This window comes from Fukomys damarensis, unplaced genomic scaffold (assembly GCF_012274545.1).
Source record: "Fukomys damarensis isolate Sample0158 unplaced genomic scaffold, DMR_v1.0_HiC HiC_scaffold_20, whole genome shotgun sequence".
In the NCBI taxonomy this organism is placed as follows: Eukaryota; Metazoa; Chordata; class Mammalia; order Rodentia; family Bathyergidae; genus Fukomys; species Fukomys damarensis.
The window spans coordinates 16509306-16533078 of NW_022900932.1; the positions used below are offsets into that span (position 1 = coordinate 16509306).

General features: G+C 40.1%; 1 protein-coding gene across 2 annotated transcripts in view; it reads right to left on the reverse strand.

Annotated features, from left to right (window-relative positions):
* Kat6b (lysine acetyltransferase 6B) overlaps positions 1 to 23773 on the reverse strand; it is a 169509-nt gene that overhangs the window by 16926 nt on the left and 128810 nt on the right. For both annotated transcript variants that reach the window (XM_010607309.3, XM_010607319.3), the window contains exons 10-12: positions 23626 to 23767; positions 20055 to 20216; positions 16608 to 16701 (exon numbers count right to left, since the gene is read on the reverse strand). In XM_010607309.3, coding sequence (XP_010605611.1) covers positions 16608 to 16701; positions 20055 to 20216; positions 23626 to 23767 — 398 coding nt within the window. The remainder of the gene's footprint in view (positions 1 to 16607; positions 16702 to 20054; positions 20217 to 23625; positions 23768 to 23773) is intronic.

Consider the following 23773-nt stretch of genomic DNA (forward strand, 5'->3'; position numbering starts at 1 on the left):
TGAATCATCCCCACCCCTCTAAGGCCACTCACAAGGGTACCCTCACCTCCTCCCTGAGCAAAGTGAGCAAGAGCAGCCCCAGTCCCTGGGCATTTTGTGCAGCACTGTGGGGGCCATGGACTCCCTTGTTATCTAATTCAGTGAGAATGCGCTCTCTTCTGTTCCTTTTCCTATCCTCTAGCCCATGATTTGCAACTCTGGCTATCCATGAAAATCACTTGGGGGATTAAAAAAAACTACCAATGCCTGCCTCACCCAACCTCAAACACTTGCCTATTTCAGCCAGTCTGGTATCAGATGTACTGTGGGAGACATTAACACTCACCGTCCAACTGTCCCACTGGGTGGCTTTTTATTAATTTTCTTAGTAAAAGGCCCAATAAACGTGATTAGATCTGCAGGTACCACTGGTTCAAGCCTTCTGCCAGGGAGACACAAATCATGGCCTGTGGTGCACAAGTAAGGGAAGGGCCTTATGGACAATATTTGGGCCTGAGTATTAAAGGGGGCACAGCACTAACTCTACTGCTCCATTTTTTGCCACCCTATGTAGTTGGGGCATGGGAGGCAGAACTGGGGAAACTGAGTCACTAATGGCTGAGGCAAGGGATGGCTGATGGTGAAGAGAATGCTGCGAAAAAACTTCACAAAGGATTTACTGAGTTAAAAAAGCAGCTCATGCGTATCTGTTAGTGTGTGGTATGTCAACACAAGCAAAGTCCTGGTCCAATACATTAGGATAATTTTTCTTCTAAGAAGATGACCGACTGATTATGAAATACATATATGGTTCTTCAATTTCCTTGTTAGGGAAACAAGGTACGTGTGACTCAGGGTAAAACATGGTGGAATGAGAAAGGTTATCCTCTGTTGATATCACTTATGCGCAATCTAAAACTACTGAGGAAAGGCAAGATTTTTTTTTTTACTTGAACATATTTGCAACTAGGTAATTATGACGCATGTTGGTAATCCCAGTATACTGGGAGGTTGAATCTGAAGGCCCAAAAGTTTGAGTCCAGAATGGGCAACTTATGAGATACTATTTCAAAAAGGCATAGGGATGTAGCTCATTACTAACCTTTTTCTCAATCTCTTGGTGCTAAGAAAATTAACAGATAATTTTGAGAAGTAACCAAGTTGTCCAGGAAGCCATTCACCTATCACAAATCCAAGTAAAGCTTTAATCGGTCACTTGGGAGGCATTTCCACTGGATGATGATAAAGTACCAGAGCCACTACTCTAAGCATGACAGAAATAAGGAAGACATGTTGGTGTAATGCCTTCTTCCTTGACCTTTTTGGATTTTGCACAGTTCAGACTACATTAAATTTTCTTTTTAAGATGGACATGGTGGCTCGAGGCTGCAATCCCAACACTTGGGAGGCTGAGGTAGGAGGATCTCCAGAAGTTTGAGCCCAGCTGGGACTACATAGTGAGTTCAAGACCAGCCTGAACTACATACACAGCCAGACACTGTCTCAAAAAACCAGCCATGCCAAATTTGCTTTTTAAGATGAATTACGCATTTTAAAATTATTTTCTATCTCCATATTAGAAATTCAATATGAAAAACTATTTCAGAAAATAATTTGAACATTCAGTTTATACCTACAAAAAAGCATTGTGGGATCCTACTTGGGATTTAAGCCCTAGGAACTCACACTAACATTCTTGCCCAAGGAAAAAGTGCATCTTGAATAGCTGCTTATTTACTGTTGAATTTGAAACCTGTATAAAATTCTCACATCTAAGTTACAAAACCTGACAATAAAAATTTACCATAAAAGCTCAGCGGTTTGGTGGCCTGCCTTGCAAGTGCAAGGACCTGAGTTCAATCCCCGGTACCCCCCCAAAAAAAAGAATTTACCATAAAATAGTTGTAAGATTTCAAATTCTCCATTAAAAACACTTTGACTAAAGTGTCTGCTCCAAGCAAATGACCACGGGGGCCGGCAGTGCTTCACCTGTGCGTTACCCGCCTGCTGCTAAATCACTACAATTAAAGGCACCCTAAGTACACCACTGAAAGGAAAGCTGGGGCTCTTCTGCCCACTTTTATAGGCATGAGATTCTGTAGGGCAACAGACAGTTTATTCTAATATATAGGCATCTGGTCTAATCTAGACCAGGGATGATGGTGGGGAGGGGGGTTCACACCACTGTGGGTGCTGTCACTGACTTCAGAAACAGGGCCTGGAGGACAGGATGGCTGGAGGAGCAACTTGCCCTTCCATTTGCTCTCCCAGGGGCCCCCCAAAATCCTGAGCATGCGTGCCAGCTGTAATTTTCAAAAATAGGACAAAACATGCTGTAATTCCAATTCTGGATGATGAGCTTTTTCACAAAGCAAACACAAACACATAGCAAGACTGAAGAAAGAAGTGGGAATACAAATCTCTTTAAAATTTTCCTTTGTTTTCAAACAAAGTACATTTCAAAAGGGAGTTGTCAATGTTTGAGTCAACTTTCTCAAATCAAAGCACAGCCCATTGGCTGATCTCACTGATCAAGTACTGTTCAAAGTGTAAGGCAAAGAAGCAGATCTAGTCCTCAGGTTATCTAGACAAACCACTCTACTTTCCTTTCGTTTACTTTTTATTTGTCTCTGAAATATTTTCCAGCAAGACCTGAAGTAAAAGGTCCCTGGCAGTGAATGGCTGTGCCCTCAGCCTTGCCACTGAGCCTATTTCCAAGCCAAGTTGTACACACACAGGGCTTTGGTTAAGTGACTGGCTGGTTTATCCACGGATTTGGTGTCATGCAGCCCTTAAAGGTGGAGAAATCAGAAAACCCAAATTGTCTATAGATATTGGCTGTTAGGAAAACAACATGCAAAACCATCACCACCAGTATTAAGACATCAATGACTCCTTCAGCTAGTAATAGGCAGTTCATTTCTCTAAGCCCCTTGAATAAGCCACTGTTTGGTTTGGCTCTCAATAGCCAGCAGTAGAAGAATTGAGACTTCAATAACAATATATTAGTATTAGCACAGCATTGGACACGATATCCCAGAATTACCCCATAAACCTTTAGATTATGTGGTCACTGTTAAAAGAATTTCCATGCAGTTTTCCAAGGAATAGAATGATTTAGTAGTATGTTCCACAGTCATGTTCCTAACTAGGCACTAAGCACTGTTCTAGCTGGGATGTACAGAAGCACTCCATTTTCCATATTTAATGAGGAGAAGGAACTGAGAAAGTTTATTTTGTCAACTGGTTTGTGATGGCTGAACCCAAGAACCACAAACTATGGATAACAGGAGTTCAAATAGATATGTAATAGCTGGAGTTCATTTTAAAAAATCAATTCAATATGCTATAGTCCAATCAATCAATCGCACTGTAATCATCATTTGCAAATCAAAGTACAACGCAGTTACTCACAGGGGGTACATACAGCTAGGTGGAAGTGTGTGATTACGAACCAGTGGGTTGGAGTAGACTGAAACGGTAAATTATGTTACTGTCTCTTGTAATTACCCTGCTTGAGAACAGAAACAAACTTCCTGTATAATTTTGCAAGAGAATGGAGATGATGACACGGAATCACTTTTGAGATGGTTTAACCTTTCAGTGGCTATTTCATTATGTGTGATGAGGTCAAAGAAAGTTTACACTTGATTTATGAAAAGGTGGCAGGGAGATATTTCAAAGAAAATATTTTAAAAGCTCTAGGTTATTAATAAAAATCTGATTTCCTTTTAAAGAAAGATTTGTAGTTTTTTTTTTTAACAAAATAATGTTTAAAACAAATTTATGGGCACCATTCCTTTTATTTCCTCTCTAAACATATTCGTTATGGTCTACAAATTATTAACTGGATGTAACCGAAAAGCTGCAGGGGTGCAAGGCTGTCAGGGAACTTGGATGCATCCTTTGCTTTGGGAGGGAAACTCTTGTTAACTTTCTTAATTTCATGGGCAAAAGTTCCAAGACTGGGCTAACCGCAGGGCAGGACTTTAAACCTACAAACAGAGAATCTTCTCTGTAAGAAGGAAGTCTGTTTTTTCAATAATCAGCAAAGCCTCATTTCAGCACATTTTAAGATATTCTAGCGTCTTCATTCCCATTCTTAAAATCTAACTTTCAATGTATTTTCTCTTCTATAAGCACTGTTTCTATTGTCTAAATATCTGCTGCAAATTTGAGAACTGCTCAGGACACCACATTCTAAGAGGAAAGGGCAGTTTCCTATTCACATTTAAGAGTGCATACCTGCTGGGATTGTTTTTCTTCCACCTTGGATCTTAACAGAAAATAAACAAAAAGTTCCCATGCTATAGCATCTCTTCTTTATCTCTGTGGCCTCAGTGGTGTATTTTTCCCTTTACTCCATCCCTATTCTGTACTGCAGTTCCCCGTCCAAATCCTCCGTTTCATCTCCATTCTGTTAACACACAACTCAGTTGTTTACCTATGCTAAGCCTGGAAGCAAAACTGACTGGAAGGCTGTTCTCTGGTGGACTAGATCCAACACAAGAGGGGTATGATTCTACGACATTTCAGTACATTTCCTTCATGTAAAAATGGCTCTGCAAGATGCCTTTACACCCTGTACTTGTGTACCCGTTTTTTACTTCAAACAGTAAAGGTGAAAAACTCTGAAACACCAATGATATAAGGCTACCTCAATAAATAAAAATGTTATCCAGTTTTGAGTTTCAAAAACTCATGCACCACGGGATTCTAAGATAAGCACTACAGGGTATCTTCCATTTTAAGAGAACTGCTTCTTAAATACAACCCAAACAAAATATAAGATAGGGGGAAGTACACTAGGCAAATAGAAAACCTTCCACTTGTCCCAGCCAATCACCCCTGTTTTACTTACCCTCCTAAGTAACTATTATCTGATTTTTTTTTTAGTAAACTTTCTTTTTCTTGTATTTTTAATCACCAAAACATGGCAGGTACTAATATAGTCCTATTCATGTTTTTTTTGTTCTCCCGGTACAGGGATCAACTCAGGACCTTGTGCTTGTGAGGCAGGTATGGCACCACTAAGCTAAATCCCGAGCCCTTATCCATTAAATTTTAAAAAATCTTTTGTCTCATTTAATCTTTGGGTATCTATCCTTTCTTCTCCTTACAACTAATTTGCTTATGAAACCAGGAAGCTCTGACCTGCTGAGTTTCCACAGTCTGATTTCGCTGACTGACCAAGAGCGTTCTGGAAGCTCTGACCTGCTGAGTTTCCACAGTCTGATTTCGCTGACTGACCCAAAGAGCGTTCCTTTATCTTCTTTATCACATGCTCCTCCATGGTAGCAGCTGAGCCTATTCAGACCTGAGTCCCACTTCTTGATCAGAATGTACATTTCTCTTTTTGTGAGGACTGCAGCTGATAATCTTCAATGTCTAGGCCAATTAATATACAGGGGACATTTCCTAAGTAATACACTCTTTCCTTCATGTACTGCTTGGTTACCTACAGGTATTTGCCAATTTTCAAGACAACGAACAAGCTGACTCTTTTCTTCTGCTGAATTAGTTTGGTTTTTAATATGGCTGTGAACTTGTTTTTGTTTTTGAGACAGGGTCTCACTATGTAGTTGAGACTGACCTGGAACTCACTATGTAGCCCAGGCTGGTCTCGAACTCACAGCGATCCTTCTGCCTCAGCCTCCCGAGTGCTGGGATTAAAGGCGTGAGCCACCACGTCCGGCATGACTGTGAACTTGTGAGTTGAAACATTTGATAAGTTTCAATCAACTGGAATTATCTTTATATTTATTATCCATCTACTTCAAGCTGACTTCTGAGTCCTTATGACATGACACAAGTAATTTTTGCTGCTTAGCGTGACAAGGAGGAACATTTTCTATTACAGAACAAACCTCTCTACTTCTGCTAAAATGATGACTCGGGCCGGGGATTTAGCTCAGTGGTGCTGCGCCTGCCTCATAAGCATTAGGTCCTCAGTTTGATCCACAGTACAAAAGACTCAATTTGCCTACCAAAAAGGCCAAACACAATTTATTACTAGAATACGGGCCACCTTTATCACAGCTCCTCACAATTTTAGCAATACTTTTTTCAATCTTTTCTGCCATGTAGCTAACTATATTGTGTATTTTTTTCAACGTGGACAAATGGCTACATGCCTAATGGATGACTTAATCTACTCAATTATTTTTTTGCACTCTGGAAACATTAATGAAAAACAATTTTGTTGAAAACAACTTCATCTTTGATGTTAACCCAAAACAAGCAGAGGTTTTCATATTGGCAGATATGAAAATGCAGCATGAATAATAAAACATGTTAACCATAAATCTATGGGGAAGTAAAAAAAAATCAGATTTCTAACTAGTATTTTCTTAACATAATTCTAAACAAGTTAAGGAAAATGTTTTTTTATTTTGGTACCGGGGATTGAACTTGGGTCTTTGCGCTTGCAAGGCAGGCCACCAAACCGCTAAGCTAAATCCCTGGCACAAGGAAAATGTTTTGTTTAACACAAAACAAACTGATAGTTCCATGGACTTAGCTTAGTGGCCACCTGCCTTGCAAGCGTGAAGTCCTGAGTTTGATTCCCTCGTACAAAGCAAACAAACCAAAAAGATACTTTTTAAAAAAGCCAGCAAACAAAAAACTACCTTATAGTCATCTGAAATTGACTGCATTGTTTAGAAGTAGTATCATTAAAGAGATTTAGCAAATTTTCATCTTAGCATATTTTACATAAAATATAATGTCTCTACTGTAATTTTCTGAAACCCAAACCAGGTGCAGCACTAGTCATTAACCAACCAGAATAAAACCTTTCCTGAGCCGGAGATTTAGCTCAGTGGCACTGCACCTACCTCACAAACACAAGGTCCTGAGTTTGATCCCTGGTACCCAAAATAAGAATAAAACCATTCCTGACCTTGTTTTAACAATGGAAAATACATGCATCTTATGTAAGAAAAAGGAGAAGGGGGTTGGCAGCACTTCCCTCTGCCGAGGTCAGTGTGTGCCTGTGACAGGGCTGAGGAGAGAGGAGCCTGGGGTGTGGCACCCCCACCACCCGCCCCCAGGGGAGGACTGGCTCCTTTACCCTGACCCCTGCAGCGCCTCACACAGTATATGTAAAGCACATCTGCAGAAGGGAGAGATGAGGGGCAGATAAACTGGGGGTGGGGGAGGTGTCCTGAGATCGAGCACCAGTTCTTCCACAAGCACACTTGGTCCGTGTTGACACTGACAGAGTGAGGAGGATTAGTTGGGCTCAGGCACTCAATGATTCCCTTATCAAACCTTTACTGTGTACCCACTATGCGCTATGCACTGTGCTTGTGGCATGAGGTTCAGAGTTGAATAAATCCCTGTCCTCAGGACAGCATTGTTTGGGTTCCATTTACTGCTGTGGGTCAGGTTATTCCTTTACTAATGATGCGAATGCAAGCTGTCCTGTGGGGGTTTTTAACATGACTCACTGCGAGTGCCCGTCAATGTTTGAAATCTGAACAAAAGATTTGTTTAAAAAGATAAATCCACCTGCTTGCCAAAACTTGAAAAATTCAGAGCTGTGTAAAGCAAAACAGTAGCTTTCAGAAAAGATGAGAGTCTGCAGACCGTATGTTTCCTATTTACAATGTTTTCATTGAAGCAATGAATATAAACTATTCTATAAGAGCTATTTATTTGCACTTATTTATGACAAGCTAAGTTTAAAAAAGACACATAAATAAATTGTTGGCTGCACTGCCTCATGCAACTCATTTCAGTGCATTCAGTAACAGTCAACCTCTGAATAAATCAGAGAGCTCAATTTTCAATCTTGATGTTATCTTTAGCATATTAAAATATATTGTACTTCCGTTCAATGTAATACACAGTAAGAGCAGAGACTTTTTAGTATAATATATTATAATGAGAAAATAAGGCAAAACAGCCATTTTCCTTATTATATTAGACACTAGAATCTTACTGAAACATATGTCATCATTACACTTGATTACCCAGATCAAAACAAGCCATCCAAACCCCAGCAAAGGCCCGAGGATACAGCTGCTGTAGCCCAGGATCCCCATGAGTGTCAGGAGTGGCGGTCACTATCGTACAAAAGGCTGGAAGAACCCGAGCACCATTCCAAAGGCACAACTTGTTATTCTTTAATGACTGCCTTGACTGTGCTCACTAGGGAGAAGAGCTGCTGGAAAAGCTAAATAAAGAGAGCTTTCTTGACAGCATCGAAGGACTAACCTAATGTTGGAATTTTTCTTCCAAAATAAATGCTTTAAGAAATGAGTTATCTGACCGGAGACAAGTAAGAAAAAGATAGGAGGATCTTCACCCAACTGCGTGCAAATGTGGCTTATGTCAGAGCTTGGCTTTTTCTGCCCAATCTTCTAGATAGAGGCTGGGCTCCAACAAAAAGTCTAGGCCTCTCAAGAGGCCAGCATGCCTCACTTCACTAGAAAGTAAATCACTGTGGACTGTGTTGTGATAAGACAAGTTTCTTCTTCCTAAGAATACCAGAAGAGAAGGCATGTTAAAAAAAAGTTCTTCCTGTGCTAATCCTTTAATATTATCTGCTCAAAAAATAATAAGAATCTGCTAAGTGTCAGGTTCTTCCACGAAGTGAAGATGCAGCAGAAAACAGACCTCACTGTTGGGAAGCTTCCTTTTGGTGAAGGACATAGACAAACACCAACATGTATATAAAAACCATTCAGAAGGCCAGGCGTGGTGGCACGCCTGTAATCCTAGCACTTGGGAGGCTGAGGCAGGAGGATTGCTGCATATTCAAAACCAGCCTGGGCTACACAGTGAGTTCCAGAGCAGTCTGAACTACAGTGATACCCTGTCTCAAACAAAAAACAAAAAAAAAAAAACTACTCAGATTTCTAAATGACTTCCTGCCGGGTCAGCCTATAGTTACTTTGTTTGTTTTTGTTTTAAGGTCAGTGCCAGTAAAAAGGGATAACTGAGACATCATCATGGTCCTCCAAAGAAATCTTTATAATGCTTGGCGTACAGGCCTAAAAAAATGAGATATTTAGCTTTCAGCCTCCCCAGGAGAGTTCCCTGTCATGGATAGAATTCACAATGCTGCCAGCATAACGTGATGAGGCGACAAGCACCAACATTCTGGGCACCCCAGGACTAAAAGGATCAGTATCTCTGCCCATGTGAACCTACCTTACGTCACCCTTTGGTAAAGGCAGCTGCAAGTCAGCTACATTGTACAGAGCTGCCTAGAGGAAAATCCACTGGCTGTGGTCTTGACTTTGATTCAGCAAAAGTGGTTAACAGCACTGGTTCCTTAGGGCTGGCAAATAGATACAAGCCAGCCAGCATCAAAGATTTATTTAAAAAACCCATTTCTAGGTAGGGTAAAACTGCTTAAAAAGTCTTTCTTTGTGGGGAGGGTTAGTTTGAGACTGTCTCATTACGCATTTTAGGATGACTTTGAACTCACTAGGTAGCCCAAGCTGCCAGTGAACTCATGGTGATCCTCCTGCCTCAGCCTCTGCAGTGCTGGGATTATAGGCAAGAGACACCATGCTGCCACAAAACATTCTTCTGCTCAAAATGTGTTTGAAAGTTTCAAACACATTTGGAAATGGAAGCTCTCTTTTACACTAAACAGTTTGACTGTTAAAGCTGGAAGTTAGTAATAGCTGGCAACTAGAACAACTATGAAATGTATTCCCACGTTCAGACATCATGTAATAGAACATGTAAGCCAGCAGCCAGCACTCAAGGCCCTGGGGAAGTTCTCTGTGCAAGAGAGAAGACTTTCTTAGCCTCCTGGCATCACACTCCTCTAGGCGTCTTTCAGGGAAGCAGGGAACAAGAAAGCAGGGAGAAGAGTAATTTTTGTGTGCAAGGGCCACTTCCCTTAAGCAACCAGCCAAGGGTGATGAAGAGCTAAGGGAAAGAAGCCTACGGAGCAGGACTCTATTGGTGAGTTGGTCATCACACCTGAGTAAGTGAGGGAGCCTTAGGGTTAGAATCAGAAGGGAAGATTGAAGGTGGGGACAGTTATGCCACTGCACAGTCAAGTGAGAAGGGAGCTAAGTGAGGTAATAACTAAAGCCCAATTTAGCTTCCTTAAGTTGCTATTATATTTACTACTTTCCTTGAAGCACATTATTTGGTGGTGGTGGTGGTGGTGGTGGCAGCAGGGAGTAGTTCTTAAGGAAAGGAAGCAAAAACACATCGTCCACCAAGCCGAAGACATGAACCATGTTGGTAGGCTGGAGGTATGAACCTGGGTTATGCGCATGCATCTCCAAGCATGTATTAGAGACTCAGTCTTAAATTGTACACCAATCTCAGGAAAAATAGGGCAAAACTTTCAATAAACAAACTGAAAATAATTCAATCACCTGCCTTCCAGTGGTCATGAAGACATCCCTGACACTGTAGAATTATTTGCATACTGAATAAAGAAAGATAAGAAATGAACACGGTGACAAGTTTTTATGATTATTCTACAAATAAAGAGATAATAATTTTTAAAATGTCCAAACGGTCAGTTAATGGGTATCTTACTTAACTGATATACTCACCATTCATTTATGACTCTAAAAATGATATATATCTTTATAGACTTTTGGACCTAATTGTGACCTACCCTCTACACTTTTACTTATATGCCCCGCATCCAAGATTACGCCAAAGAGGAAACAGTTAACATAAAACATACAACCCTTATAACTCTTGTCAGTGATCTTGAGTAGTATATTTTCATCAGGAAAGAATACTGAATTTCATCAAATACCATTCCGAATTTACACTAAATAACCTATCTGGTTACTGCATTTTGTTTATCCCTCAATCTTTCTTATCAGTGCTGCCCTCTCTTCTTTCCGCAACACAGACAGACAAGCCAAATAACATGTAAACACAGAACTTTGACTAGACACACTTAGTCAAAAGGAACTGGGTACAGGCACTGACTTTTAGTTAGGAGGTTAGTTTTTCACAGTGGTATGAATTAGCAGTTCTGAAATTACGCATGTGTAGTGCAGGGCAAAGCGCATAAATAAATACACTGTTGATAATGAGTTGTGTCATACACACATAAAAATTCATCTTTCTCTACTTCTGTGCTCTGACAGAACCTAAACACAATGGAGCCACAGTAGCAATAAGCACAGTGAAATACACAGATGATAAGTTTCCTAAATGATACGGCCTGCTCTAAGGACCCAAAGCCATTGGGAGAAGTGACTGATTCCATGGCTGGGATAAAGGACAGAAAAGGATGCATCTAGTACATTAAGCTGTACCAAAAAGTAAGGAAGTGTTCAAAGGATGGGAACAAGTCAAAAGGGCACAAGAACAAACTCTAAGCAAAGCCCACTAAATAAGCTTGAAATAAATTATCTTTAGAGAACAATTTGATATTTTAAAAACATAAAAATCAATATTGGGAACAACAAGTTATAAGCAATAAAAGTAAAAGAAAATAAAACCCTAGATATCCATAATTATATTTAATTAATTAAGCAAACAAGGAAGAGAAAGCTCTTCCAGAGAGCATGCCAATAATATATAGAATAGTGGAAATTAGAAAATATCTCAGTAGTGATTATTTCAGACAAGAATCCTAGTGCTACAACTAGTGGGTGAAAACTGGATGCAAAACAGGGTATTTACAGAATCCCAAAGTATTTTCTTACCAGAGACTTCCGATAACAAAGGGGAAAGCATCAATGTCCCACTGAAGAACCTAGCAGGCACGACCTTTGCCCCGTTATTACGTGATCCTGCGAGCTGCACATAGCAGCACAACACATCACCACAACACATCACCACGCTGGCATTCCTACCGCACGTGTGCAGGCTGACTCTCATCATGGTGCAAAGGCCTAAGTGCAAACCGAAGAGCACTGTACAAAGTAAGTGGCCTGCACATTTCAAAAGGGTCAGTGTAATGAAAAGTAAAGTGAAAGATGGACTTGAGGGGTGGTAAACCCATGGCACGTGTGCAGCAGCATGCTGTCTGTTAGCATGGAAAGTGCCAAGAGGTTTGTCATCATTGGACTAAGCCAGTTCTCCAGATCCAAGTAGATTCAAGATATGACATAGAACCCTGCCCTGGGGGACGTTCCCCACCCCCCAACAAAGGCTGTTAGTGAAGACCACCAAGATCGGAAATCTGAATAAGGCATGTAGAATTAGGGAATAGCGCTGAGCCAGTACTAATTTCTTGATTTTGATCATCTGCATGAGGCTCTGTATGAGAACATGTCTGTTGAAAACTGTAATATTTAGCAGTTAGGGTGCAGCATTTTGCAATTTACTCTCAAAATGATTCAGAAGCCTGGTATAGGGGTGCATGCCTGTAATCCTACCACTATGGGAGGCTGTAGCAGGAGGATCAGGAGCTCAAGCCCTGGGTTCAACCCCAGTCAATAAATAAATACACACACACACACACACAGCATATGAATGAATGTGCTAATAATAAAGCAGCAGTGATAAAATGTTGACATCCAGGGAATCTGGGTGGAGAATGTACAAAAATTGGCGGTAGTATTTTGATAACATTTCTCAGTCTGAAATTATTTCAAAATGAAAGAGACAAACAGCGAGATGGATAAAGCATTGCTGAGAGCACCTGAGGGCCTTGGGAGGGAACACACTGGCACGCCAGCACCCAGCAGAGCCCCTGGGGAAGGGCAGACATTGACCTTGACTGCAGAAGGCCCTGAAGCAGGAAATGTAAAGGTTTTTGGGGCAAGATGGTTCTCGGAAGCCTTGAGATGCCCGGTGAGGGTGGCAGTGACCAGTGTACGCACATATGCATGGGGGATGGGGACCAAACATGGGGAGGACTTCACAATTTTCTAAAGAAGAGAAGTCATCTCAGAATCCAGGAGGAAGGAATATGGTATCAACTTCCATCTATGACAGTCACTCCTTCTTCCACCAGGTTAAACTGGGCAGAGTACAAGACCCAAGCATGAAGTAGTTTATGAGGGGGTTGGGAGTCGGTGTCCTTCATTCTCAGGCCAACCTCGGCACATGACCTCAGGAGAACCTTGCTCTGTTAAATCCCAGACAAGCTGTCCTAGGAGGTGAGAGACAGCTTAATCCAAGGGCAAAATTTCATGCTATGTATGACTTGTGCACCTCTCTTGCTGTTCTGGAGGACTGGGTTCTAAGCCTCAATACCATGTCACACTACTTCATGGTCCTGAGTGCAAGCAGGTAGTGACAGCTTTCTCCCTGTTGGCCTAACTAGCAGCCCCAGGTGAAATTAAGGTTCTCCTGCCACTCAGCCTACCCCTTGGCAGTGTTGGAGATGGAAGCAGGGCCTTACACAAGGGCAAGTGCTCTACCACTGAGCTCCACCCCGGCCCCATCTTCCTGCTTCACAACTATGACTCACTGAAAATGTCACCCTGATCAGGAGAACCCATGTTCACGAACAAAACAGGACTAAAATAAACAAAACCTTAAGAAGGCCTCTTAAAACCCAGAATATAATTGTAGCTTATCTCTTTGCCCTAAGCTCTGTATTACGAGGTCCAAAACAATTGAATTCATATGATCCACTCCCTTCCTCAGCAAGAGACTAGATCTAAACAGTTCTGGAAACAACTATTATTTTAAATAATCCCCAAGGAAATGCTATTATTTTTTTTAGCAGCCTACTCTATCTTCTTTAGTACTTTTGCAGCCAAAGAATTCTTTTGGCTTTAAATTGAAATTCTATCAGTTTTACACCAGTTCCCACAGCCTCTGAGTGTCAGAAAATGCCTCTCCTCTTTGAGGAAACACCAACCTCCTCCCAACTGTACTCCACTCTTGCATCACTCTCCTAACCCATGTCGGTGGAGTGCACGTCCTGGGACGGGAAGAAAACCTAGAACCACAGCCCAGCACAACTTTGCATGGTCAGATTCTGGTGGGTGGCATTCATCACAATGGCCCCATTCCATCCCAAAAGACTTCCATCATGCTTTGTGGGTGACGTTTGAAATCACAAGGTAGACTTGGACTCACTGCACAGTTAAGATAAAGACTGAGCCTTTGACAGGGACACTTCTCTGTTACCTGAGTTGTCATCTCCTGCAGAACAGGAATTCTGGCCTCAGTGCCAGACCGTACTGTACAAATGAGGTGTACTATACTTGCAGTGTGATTCTTAACTGGTAAATACTGGTCCCTTCTTAATTTTACGAAAAACCTTATTGCGGAAGCAAGCATATCACTTTGAGTATTTAATTCAAATGAACAAAAAGACACCTGATTCAGATTACTAAGGTAACTATCCCTACTGGATACAGAGAAGGCATTAGAAGTGTGACACATCGATGGTTAATGAAAGGGGTCCACAGGGTATAAGTGTGACAGTGAAGAATATGGAGACAAGAAGGGTAGGAAGAAAAACATCAAGGCATCAGAAACAAAGGGCCTCGAGTGGGCTCTCATCTACGGGGAGGATTTCGGACAGACAGAGGTGAAGAAAAGAGGAGGAGGCCAAGTCAGGGAAGGAACAGCACAGGCAAGAATGGAGAGATAGGAGCACGCTCTGAGTATCTCAGGAAAGGGGGTTAGTGAATGAAGAGACTAAAAGGTAGGCCAGATGGAGGTGTCCGAAGGGCTTGAATATTGATCTCAGGTGTTCACTTTATTCTGTAAGCTCACATACTATCAAAAGTTTAAGTAAGGCTCAAAGGGCTGAGATGATCACCAGAAAGTATGGTAATTAGAAATGGTGGCAAAAACGTTAGAAAAAGACACATGGTTTTGCCTTTAGAAATGATTACAGCCAATGATATATGCACACCTATGTATATATAGTGGCACAGTTTATAATAGCTAAAACTTGGAAACAGCCCACTTGTCCATCAGTTGGAAAATGGATAAAGAAGATGTGTTTTTTCTATAAAATGGAATACTGCTCAGCCATAAAGAATGAGAAATTAGATTCATTCATAGGAAAATAGATACATATTGAGGATATACTCCTAAGTGAAATAAAAAAGTCACACATGTGTAAACACCGAATAGTTTCTCTGGTGTGAATAAACTATAATAGCACAAAAGATCCTAAAGAGATAACTGACCATGTGAAATAGGAAGAAAAGGGCTAAAGGTGTAGGGAAAGTGAGAAGGGTAGGGGAAAGGTAATAAGGGAAAGAAAAAAATAGGAGGAAATGAAAAAATGGAAATAAAATGTTTGTAAATGGGGAGGGGGGAAGGGGTGAAAGGAGGGCAGGGACAAGGGGAAAAAATGAGAACCAAGACCTGTCATGTGAAGGTACAGGATCCCAATAATGAATGTAACTGTAATGTATACCTAAAATGTACCAATAAACTAAATATGGAAAAAAAAAAAAAGAAATGATTATAGCTAGGACTTTATAAAATAAAAAATGATGAACTGGCAAGATGGTCCATCTTGAAATAACTTGTTTCCTAGATAACTAGGTCAGAAAAGACTAGGGTAATTAACTGATAACCAGAAAAATTATCTAAACACATTAAAATAATCAATCTCTCAATGGCAGTAAATTATACAAATCAGACCACAACAGCCTTACAGTTATTTTACCCTCAGACTTAAATATTTTACTGCCTAATAGTAGAGATTTAGATTCAATATTATTTCCTCACAGATTTCTGTAAGTACACTTACACTGTGGTTTTTCCATGTGATATACCTAATGAAGTTTATGTGATGTGCTAAATTTCCCTTCTTTCAGTTAACAATCCAATCTGCAATCCAATCTGATAGTCAAGAAGTACACAAAGGTCTGAGTGACAGATTTTCACATGGCCAGAAATGACTGTTATCACAGGATACTGGCCCTCAGGTTATATAGATACTTTGAATCAATTCTCCAAGTGTAGCTGTAACCCTAAACCTATACATCCAGTATAATATTAACAAGGAGAAAAAAATGATCAATTTTAAAAATACACCTCTCATACATGTTTGGTTTTTTTGTTTTTTTTCTCCCAGGTACTGGGGATCAAACTCAGGACCTTGTGCTTGTGAGGCAAGAGTGGTGCCATTTAGCTATATCCTGCCCTCATGCCTGTGCATTTAACTGAGGAGAACCAAAAGATACAAGTGTACATAAAATTTTCTTGGTAATCCTCTAGTTACAAATGCTGTATTAACTTCCATAGTAGAAAAAGGAAATTAACACAAAACAAGATAAGAGTTATTCCTATGACTGAGGCTTATGATAGGCTACCTAAAGCATTGTTTTTATAAATGGAAATATCCCTTTACTGCTCTGTACTATAAAAGATTACAGGCAAAATTTGAGAAAGCTGAAAATCCCTTTAAGTAACACTTCCTTTAAGTTTAATGGCAAATAATTGCATCTTTCAGTGATAATGAACATGAGCACCACAGAATGGAATGCAATTCTGCAGGTTCATTCAGGGTAATAGCTTTGTGAGCCTGTGACACAGCAGAGAGATCTGATCTTAATTTCCTGGAGTATAATCAGTGAGGAGCAGTAAAATTTTCACTTGAGGAAAATTTTCTAGCCTATGTAAATATAAGCAGAAAATCCATTATCTATTGATAAAAACAACAAAGCAGGTTAAATAAAGTTTTATGTGTTACTGTTTCCTGTAAGAGGCATAAGCTCATTGGATCATGAAAGTAAATAAAACACTTCACTTACTGAAATCAATGAGAAACCGTCCAAATCCTTGCCTTTGGTGTTGGGGCATGATCATTATGCAGGAGACATTATACTTCTGCTGGCAAAGCTTTTCCTGGGGGAAGGAGAAACAGATCAAGTATGTCAGAGCTCTGCTGAAGTGGGCAATTCCTGCACCTGCCACTGTCCTTGTGAAACAGCCCAGTAAGGTGAGTGAGTGGGGTAGGTCAGGACTGAGCAGCATTAATGCTACTGTGTTAATCAAACTATCAGCTGAAAACAAATATCAGCTCCTGGGGTGCCCCTCAACTACTTACTTACTTACTTATTTATTTATTTATTTTGATACCAGGGATCGAACTGTGTTCGTTTGTGAGGCAGGTGGCGGCACCACTGAACTAAATCCCTGGTCCATTTCTTTATTCTTGAAAGATGTTATCACAAAATACAAATAACATGAATAATGAATTCAAGGAACTATGAACCAAATGAAACAATAGACAGCATAGAAGAAATGCTTTCCTTGTTCATACAAGTTGAGAGATACAAAATAAAAACTCAGAGAGGTATCCAGTGGATTAAGTTAGGGTTTAGCGGGCAACCTTGCCAAATAATAATTTACCACTCTGCAACAGCAATCTTCTGCCTTTGAGCAAATGCCCAAGGGAAACTAAAATAGCAGACATGTGGGAGACGTTCACAAATACAGTTCTCCTGTAAATAAAAAGTTCCAAAGTAAAAAAAGCCAGAGAAATAATTATCTGTATCTAAAACCAGGGAAACAAAACAAAAAAGACAACACAAGAAACCCCACCGCTTCAAACAAGTGAAACCAAAATATTACCAATAGTCTGAAATCAGGAGGAAGTCAGTACAATATGGTGAGAAACAGCTGCGAGAGTTAATGAAGAATTTGCAACTTGTATGGGACATGGCATATTCTGAGTACACAGAAGCCACCAAAACCTAAAGAAACATCTGGAAAAAGGTTTTGAGGTAGTGAATGCCCTGGCCAAATGTAAACCATAAATGAGACTGACCACAAATGGAACCAACCACATCAAAGAATTGCTTCAGAACACCCAGATCTTTAATTAACCTATTTGAAAGATCACAGGAAATGAGTGTGGAAAAAAACCCACTGGGCAGAAGTAAAAATTTCTTTGTGAACATGATGAGATCCCAATGATCACACATTTGTAGCTCTCTGCAAAGCCTCTAACAAGTGAGGAAGAAGCAATAATGTGAGCCTGTCTGCTTGAGAAGATGGATTGCTCATCACTGGATTTACACACCAATGGCAAGGGTTCAAAGGATTAATTACACTTTGCAAAGCTGGATGAGTGAGCCACTCAACCTATAAGGACATGTACTTTGGATGAGGACCACCCATCCTTGAGGACATTCCTTTCCTTGCTCACCTCTGGGAGTTTAAATGGAATCCAACAGTGATCCTTCCCCATGACTTGATCACATCCCATGAATAGTACAAGCTAATGTAGATCCCATGAGTGTGTCTCCTTTCTTTCTGTCTGAAAAGTCCTATGTAAGTGATGATATTCACGAACCCCATCTTGGCCACTCCCTGGCTATTTTGGAATGGTTACTCTAATAACCTCTCCTATTTGATTTAATATAGCTCTGAAGAGTTAAAGTCCTCCATATTCCAAGTGAAATATCAGAATATGGGATCAATTTGCATGTAGTCACCTAATATGGTTAAGTTTTAGATTATTATTTTTTCCTCTATCTTGTCAAAAAGTATCAGCATTTTTTGTGGTTGTTTTTTGAGACAGGGTCTCACTGTGTAGTCCAGTCTGGCCTTGAACTCACTATGCAGCCCAAACCAGCCTTGAACTTTCAAGTGTGCACAACCACACCCGGTTGTATCAGTATGTTGGGATATTAAGAAATTACTGCAGCTGCTGTCATACTGAGAAGAAAGGGGGACAAAGCGATAAAAGCTGAGTTTGTTCTGAGTAAAATGGACACATGAAGCAAACTGGATGGAGCCAACACTAACTGTGGGTGCTGCTACAACCCAAAGGCCAATGCAAGATTCAGGAGGGGTACAATGAAGGACATGGAGGTCGGGCACCAACTTAACACACAAAGAAACGACGTTTTTGTTAGGCACAGTAGAACACATCTATAATAGAGCTACTCAGGAGGGGCCAAAGTTTGAGGCTGGCAGGGGCAGCTTGGCAAGAACCTATCTCAAAATAAAAATATAAATGACTGTACATGTAGTGGGAGAGCACTTGCACAGTATGTGGAAACCCCTGAGCTCTATCTATCCCAATACTGCCAAAAACAACCACAGAAAGAAATAACCACTTTCTCACAGGAAGGACAAATATGACCACTATTCTTTTTAATTCTTTGGGGGGAAAAAATCTTCACAAACAGACGTAAAAGGTAAGGTGTTCTGCAAATTATATAAATAGATTTCCTCTTTTCTTCTAGGTTAATTATCTGACATCGCACACTGGATTGGGCGACAAACACCACGACAGCCATCTTCCCCACACAAACACAAACACACATATCTCCTCCCAAATCATAAAACAAATTAAGCCCGAAAACAGTTACCATTGTATTTCATTAACATAATGGAAAAGGAAATTCATTAGAAGTCACTTGTCACTTAACATGGAAAAATAAATCATAAAGTACACGCCTTTTGATAATTCAATTCCTGTGTGGAACTCTTTTGATTACCATCTCCATTTATGGAAGCAGTTCCTGAAGATGGCTAGGACAAGTTAAGGTCACTCCCTGGTAAACAGTTCCAAACCCAGTTCTTCTTCTCTAAGGCATCTGAGTTAATGCTTCTCAGCAATCTTCACACAGAAGAACTGCTCTGAGCCACAGAAAAGCCGTGCCTTTCTTTGCCCCTCAGTATGTCATCCTGCCCAGGCACACATGGATAGGCAGTCTTTCTAAAGGTGAGGCTGCTTTGGAACTCAAAACAATAGCAAGGAATAAAAGAACGAAGTGTAAAATCACCCAGTGTACCCGCCCCACCGACTGTCCAAATGCCAGTGTTCCAAATCACTGAGATATTGCTGACCACAGAGGGAAGGCAATGAGAGAAAGAAAAACATGCTCTTAAATGCTACATTACACTGAATCTTTCAAGTCTGACACCACTTGGGGGAAAGGAAAATAAGCTTAACATTTAGAAAAATCAAAGATGCTAGGTGGTCTGCAAAGCAGCAATTACAATGTCACACAGATGCTGACAGTCAACACAGCACACAGTGATGAGGTCCTATACACATTTGCTAGGCACCACATTCTTTTGTTTTTTGTCTTTCTACACAAGCTCTGAACAAGAACCTGTGCTTTTCAGAAACATGTGTCACTTATTCAAATTATAGCCATAAAAAGTCCCGTTCAAAGAATGGGGCTCTACTAAAAACATTTTAAAAAAGAAAATGAAGGTCATGCTGGCTCTAGTTTTACCTTAGAGAAGTATCCAACCAGATGACAGCCTTTTTCATCATTTTTTGTAAGGACATAAAAAAGGAATGGCTCGACATCATAATACAACGTTTTGTGGTCCAGGAAGAGCTTGGCTAACAAGCAAAGGTTTTGGCAATAAATTTTGCTCATATTCCCATCAACCTAGCAAAAAGAAACAGACAACATTATTTAACATAGGAATATCACTCAATATAAAATTGTTTTTTCCTCTATGGTATTTCAGAGAGCATATTTTTAAGTCCTAAACTGATAGATTAAAACACTCCATTAAACAAGCATAGAGTTAACCAGAAAACAGCTGTCACTTGGCAATTCAGAATTCCATCTTTTCTCTAAACTACATTTAAAGTATCTTACATTTCTCTTCAAGACATCTAAAGAACGGACAAACCATTAGCAAAGGAGTAATTTTTATCTGCATTTAAAAATGATCATCTATTTTTTGTTTGAACCAAATAAATCTGAATTAAGAAAACATAGAGATCAAAATATTTCTCAAGTACATTAAATTTTATGTTGTTTTCAAAAGGACTTCACATAAAAATAAATGAACTATATTATTCTGATTCCTCAGAAGTGTGGATTAGCAAGAAAGGCTTCCATTTTGGTTTTATCCCAAGTACCATTTTAAATATAATTGGAAAAGATAAAATTTCTATGTTGGGAATACTTACAGAGAAAGTGAGATGAATTTCAACCTACAATAAGTACCATGATTACACTCTATTTCTCTTCAAAATATAAGAATCAAGCTGTGATACTGATGGCTATAGACAAGAGGGTAGGCACAGACACCAATTTTTTTTTTATCAAATGTAGTTACTTGTTGAAAACAGAAAGCACAGCAGATTCCCTAATACATTTCTTAGGGGAAATGGATATTTGCTAACCAGAGCTCTTTAACAATGAACTTGACCATTCTCCAGTCTCTTGTGGACCATATGGGTTCTCATATTGCACAAATTATTTTTAGACACCATATAACTATTTCCCTTGGATGAAACCTAGGTCCCACACTTAGCAACATAATCAAATATAGGCAACAGGCACAGAAGATACAATTCTCTCTTTAATTAAAGGGAGTTTTTATGTATCTGGGAGGATGGTCCTTTTGGAAATTGTAATATATTACCAGAAAGGAAAGATGGAGATGTATGTATCTGTGAACCAAAAATTAAAAAATGATAATGCTAAAGTAAAATTCTGATCAGGTGTAAAAGTCTGATATAAGAGGGCCACATAAGGAGAAGCCAGGAAAACAGTAATCTGTGGTAGTTCATTATTTTATAAGTTACTTAGTAAACTGCTAAGAGAAAAGTTTCCTATACGTTGTATTGTTAATACTGGTATCAATACCAATTCTAATAGGGACTTGACATTTATCAATTCCAACTCCTTTATACGAGTAAATTTTATCAAATTACTTCTGCTATTTACCCCTCTCATCTCTGTATGGTCCAAAAGTAGAGGCCCTGGAAGAGTCAACCATACTCACACACTAAGACTCGTTACCTTCCCCCTGAGAAGACTCCCTGGATTTATGAGAGCTTCAACCTCACAGGCTGACTCATGTTGATTTGTTTAATAGTTACTTAAGGAAAACAATGTGCTTCGTCCTTTGGGAAACAACGAAGCAGCAATTTCAATTTTATTTTGGTTAGAAGAAAGAACCCAAAGCATCCAGGAAGGAGACAACAGGAACGTGGACAATAGTTAAGTCTCAACTGAGAGCAGCTCTGTCGCCTCAACTAGTTAGGGCTGGCTGGGTAGCTCCCAGCATTCACAGAAAGCCAGGCAATGTGTACTTGGCTTTGCCTCTAGTCCAGTGATTCCCAACTGGGGCCAATTTTGCTCCCCAACCCCTAGGACATTTGGTTCCATTTGGAGACACTATTGGTTGCCACAAATGAAGGGGGTGGGTAGCACTGGCATCCAGTGGGCAGAGGATGGGGATGCTGCTAAACATCGCACAGCCCCCTGTAACATGAGTTTGCCAAGTTTGCCAGCTTGGAACATTAAGAGTGTCTGGGTTGAGAAACACTGTACCATTTCTAAATAAGAACTAACCATATCAAATCTCAGCAATAATACCTTTGTCCCTTTAGACTTGTTAAACAAAAAAAAATAAGAACCAAGACCTGTCAAGTAAAGGTACAAGATCCCAATAATGAATGTAATTGTACTGTATATCTGAAATGTACCAATAAACTCAATTAATAATTAAAAAGACTTGTTAAACAAGTCTGATATAACTACAAGGAGAAGTTTTTTAAAAACTGTAAGCCACAGGTGGAGTTTCCTGTGTTTTCTGACCAGTCTTGGGAAGAACTAGTGGTCCCAAGATGTTTGAAAGTGAGCCTGGTCCATGTGAGGAACTATGATATGGGGCCAGGGATTTCGCTCAGTGGTGCCATGCCTGCCTTGCAAGCGCGAAGTCCTGAGTTTGATCCCCAGTACCAAAAAAAAGAAGTCTATTGCCATACCACCCTGAACACGCCTGATCTCATCTGATCTTGGAAGCTTAGCAGAGTTGGGCCTGGTTAGTACTTGGATGGGGAGACAGCATGGTACTGCAGGCCAGGTATAAGAGGACTGAGGAGGAATAATAAATTTCAGCCTGAACAATTTAAAAAGAGAACCTGAGAGCTAAACTATATTTCAGAGAAAGAAGGTATCATGTCTGTTCTATAAGAAAGCTTGTTTTGATATCCAGGAATGAAAAACAATGCAGCATGATGGGTAACAGAAGAAAATAAAGCAAGGCGATGGAAGAATGCTGTGAAGAGAAGGAAGGAAAAGAATTAAGAAGCCCTGTGAACACCCAGTACCAGGAAAGAAACTCATAGTATCCTCAAGGTACAAATGACTCTGTTAGATAGAGTGGACTTTGAAAGTGACAACAGAAACATGATTAAACGATGAAACTATATAAAGGTAAAGATCTTCGGCTACTAAATCATTTCTGAAAATACAAAATATCTTCCAAGAAACCCAAATGACAGACATATGGCCACAAGGGGTTCCTGTGAATAGCAGAGTTCTCTAGGGGTGGCCATCTACCCAGATGGGGGGAGGCCCAACATCTGCTGGGGTCTCACCAAAAGGATTATCTTCCCTGCCAAGAACTGGATGGAAACACAGGTGGTTGTGTATTGAGGAGATATGTGCAGCTGCTCGATTCCCCAGAAGAATGAGCACCTGCCAGACACTGGCCAGAGCTGCCGAACAAAGCTAATTCTCCTGCCAAGGAAAGTGGGATTTACAAAGAGCCGAGCAGATCATAAATTCACTGGTGAATATATGTGATGTAGACAGGGTCTGGGGAAGACAAGAAAGTTAATGGGATGAAGCGGGGATTCTTCGTCAATCGAAATGGCGGCCCAGTATGGTAAAACATTACTGAAACATGGAGATATTTTAAAGAGCAGTCTGAATTCAGTGCCAAAACCAAATATACTTTGTAGCTTCTAGATACAAATCACAATCACATAGTCAACAATTAAGAATATCAGGTTTCAAAAAGCCGAGATTTTTATTTACACACTCTTACCTCAAATACTGAAAGATCTTTTCTTCGGTAAATTTCATTTGCTGGAGGATGAAACCATCCACACTTCTTTGAGTGTCTTAGCAAAATATTTTTACTTTTCATATATTTAAGACAGAATTCACACAGGTAAAGCTTTGGTAATCTGTTA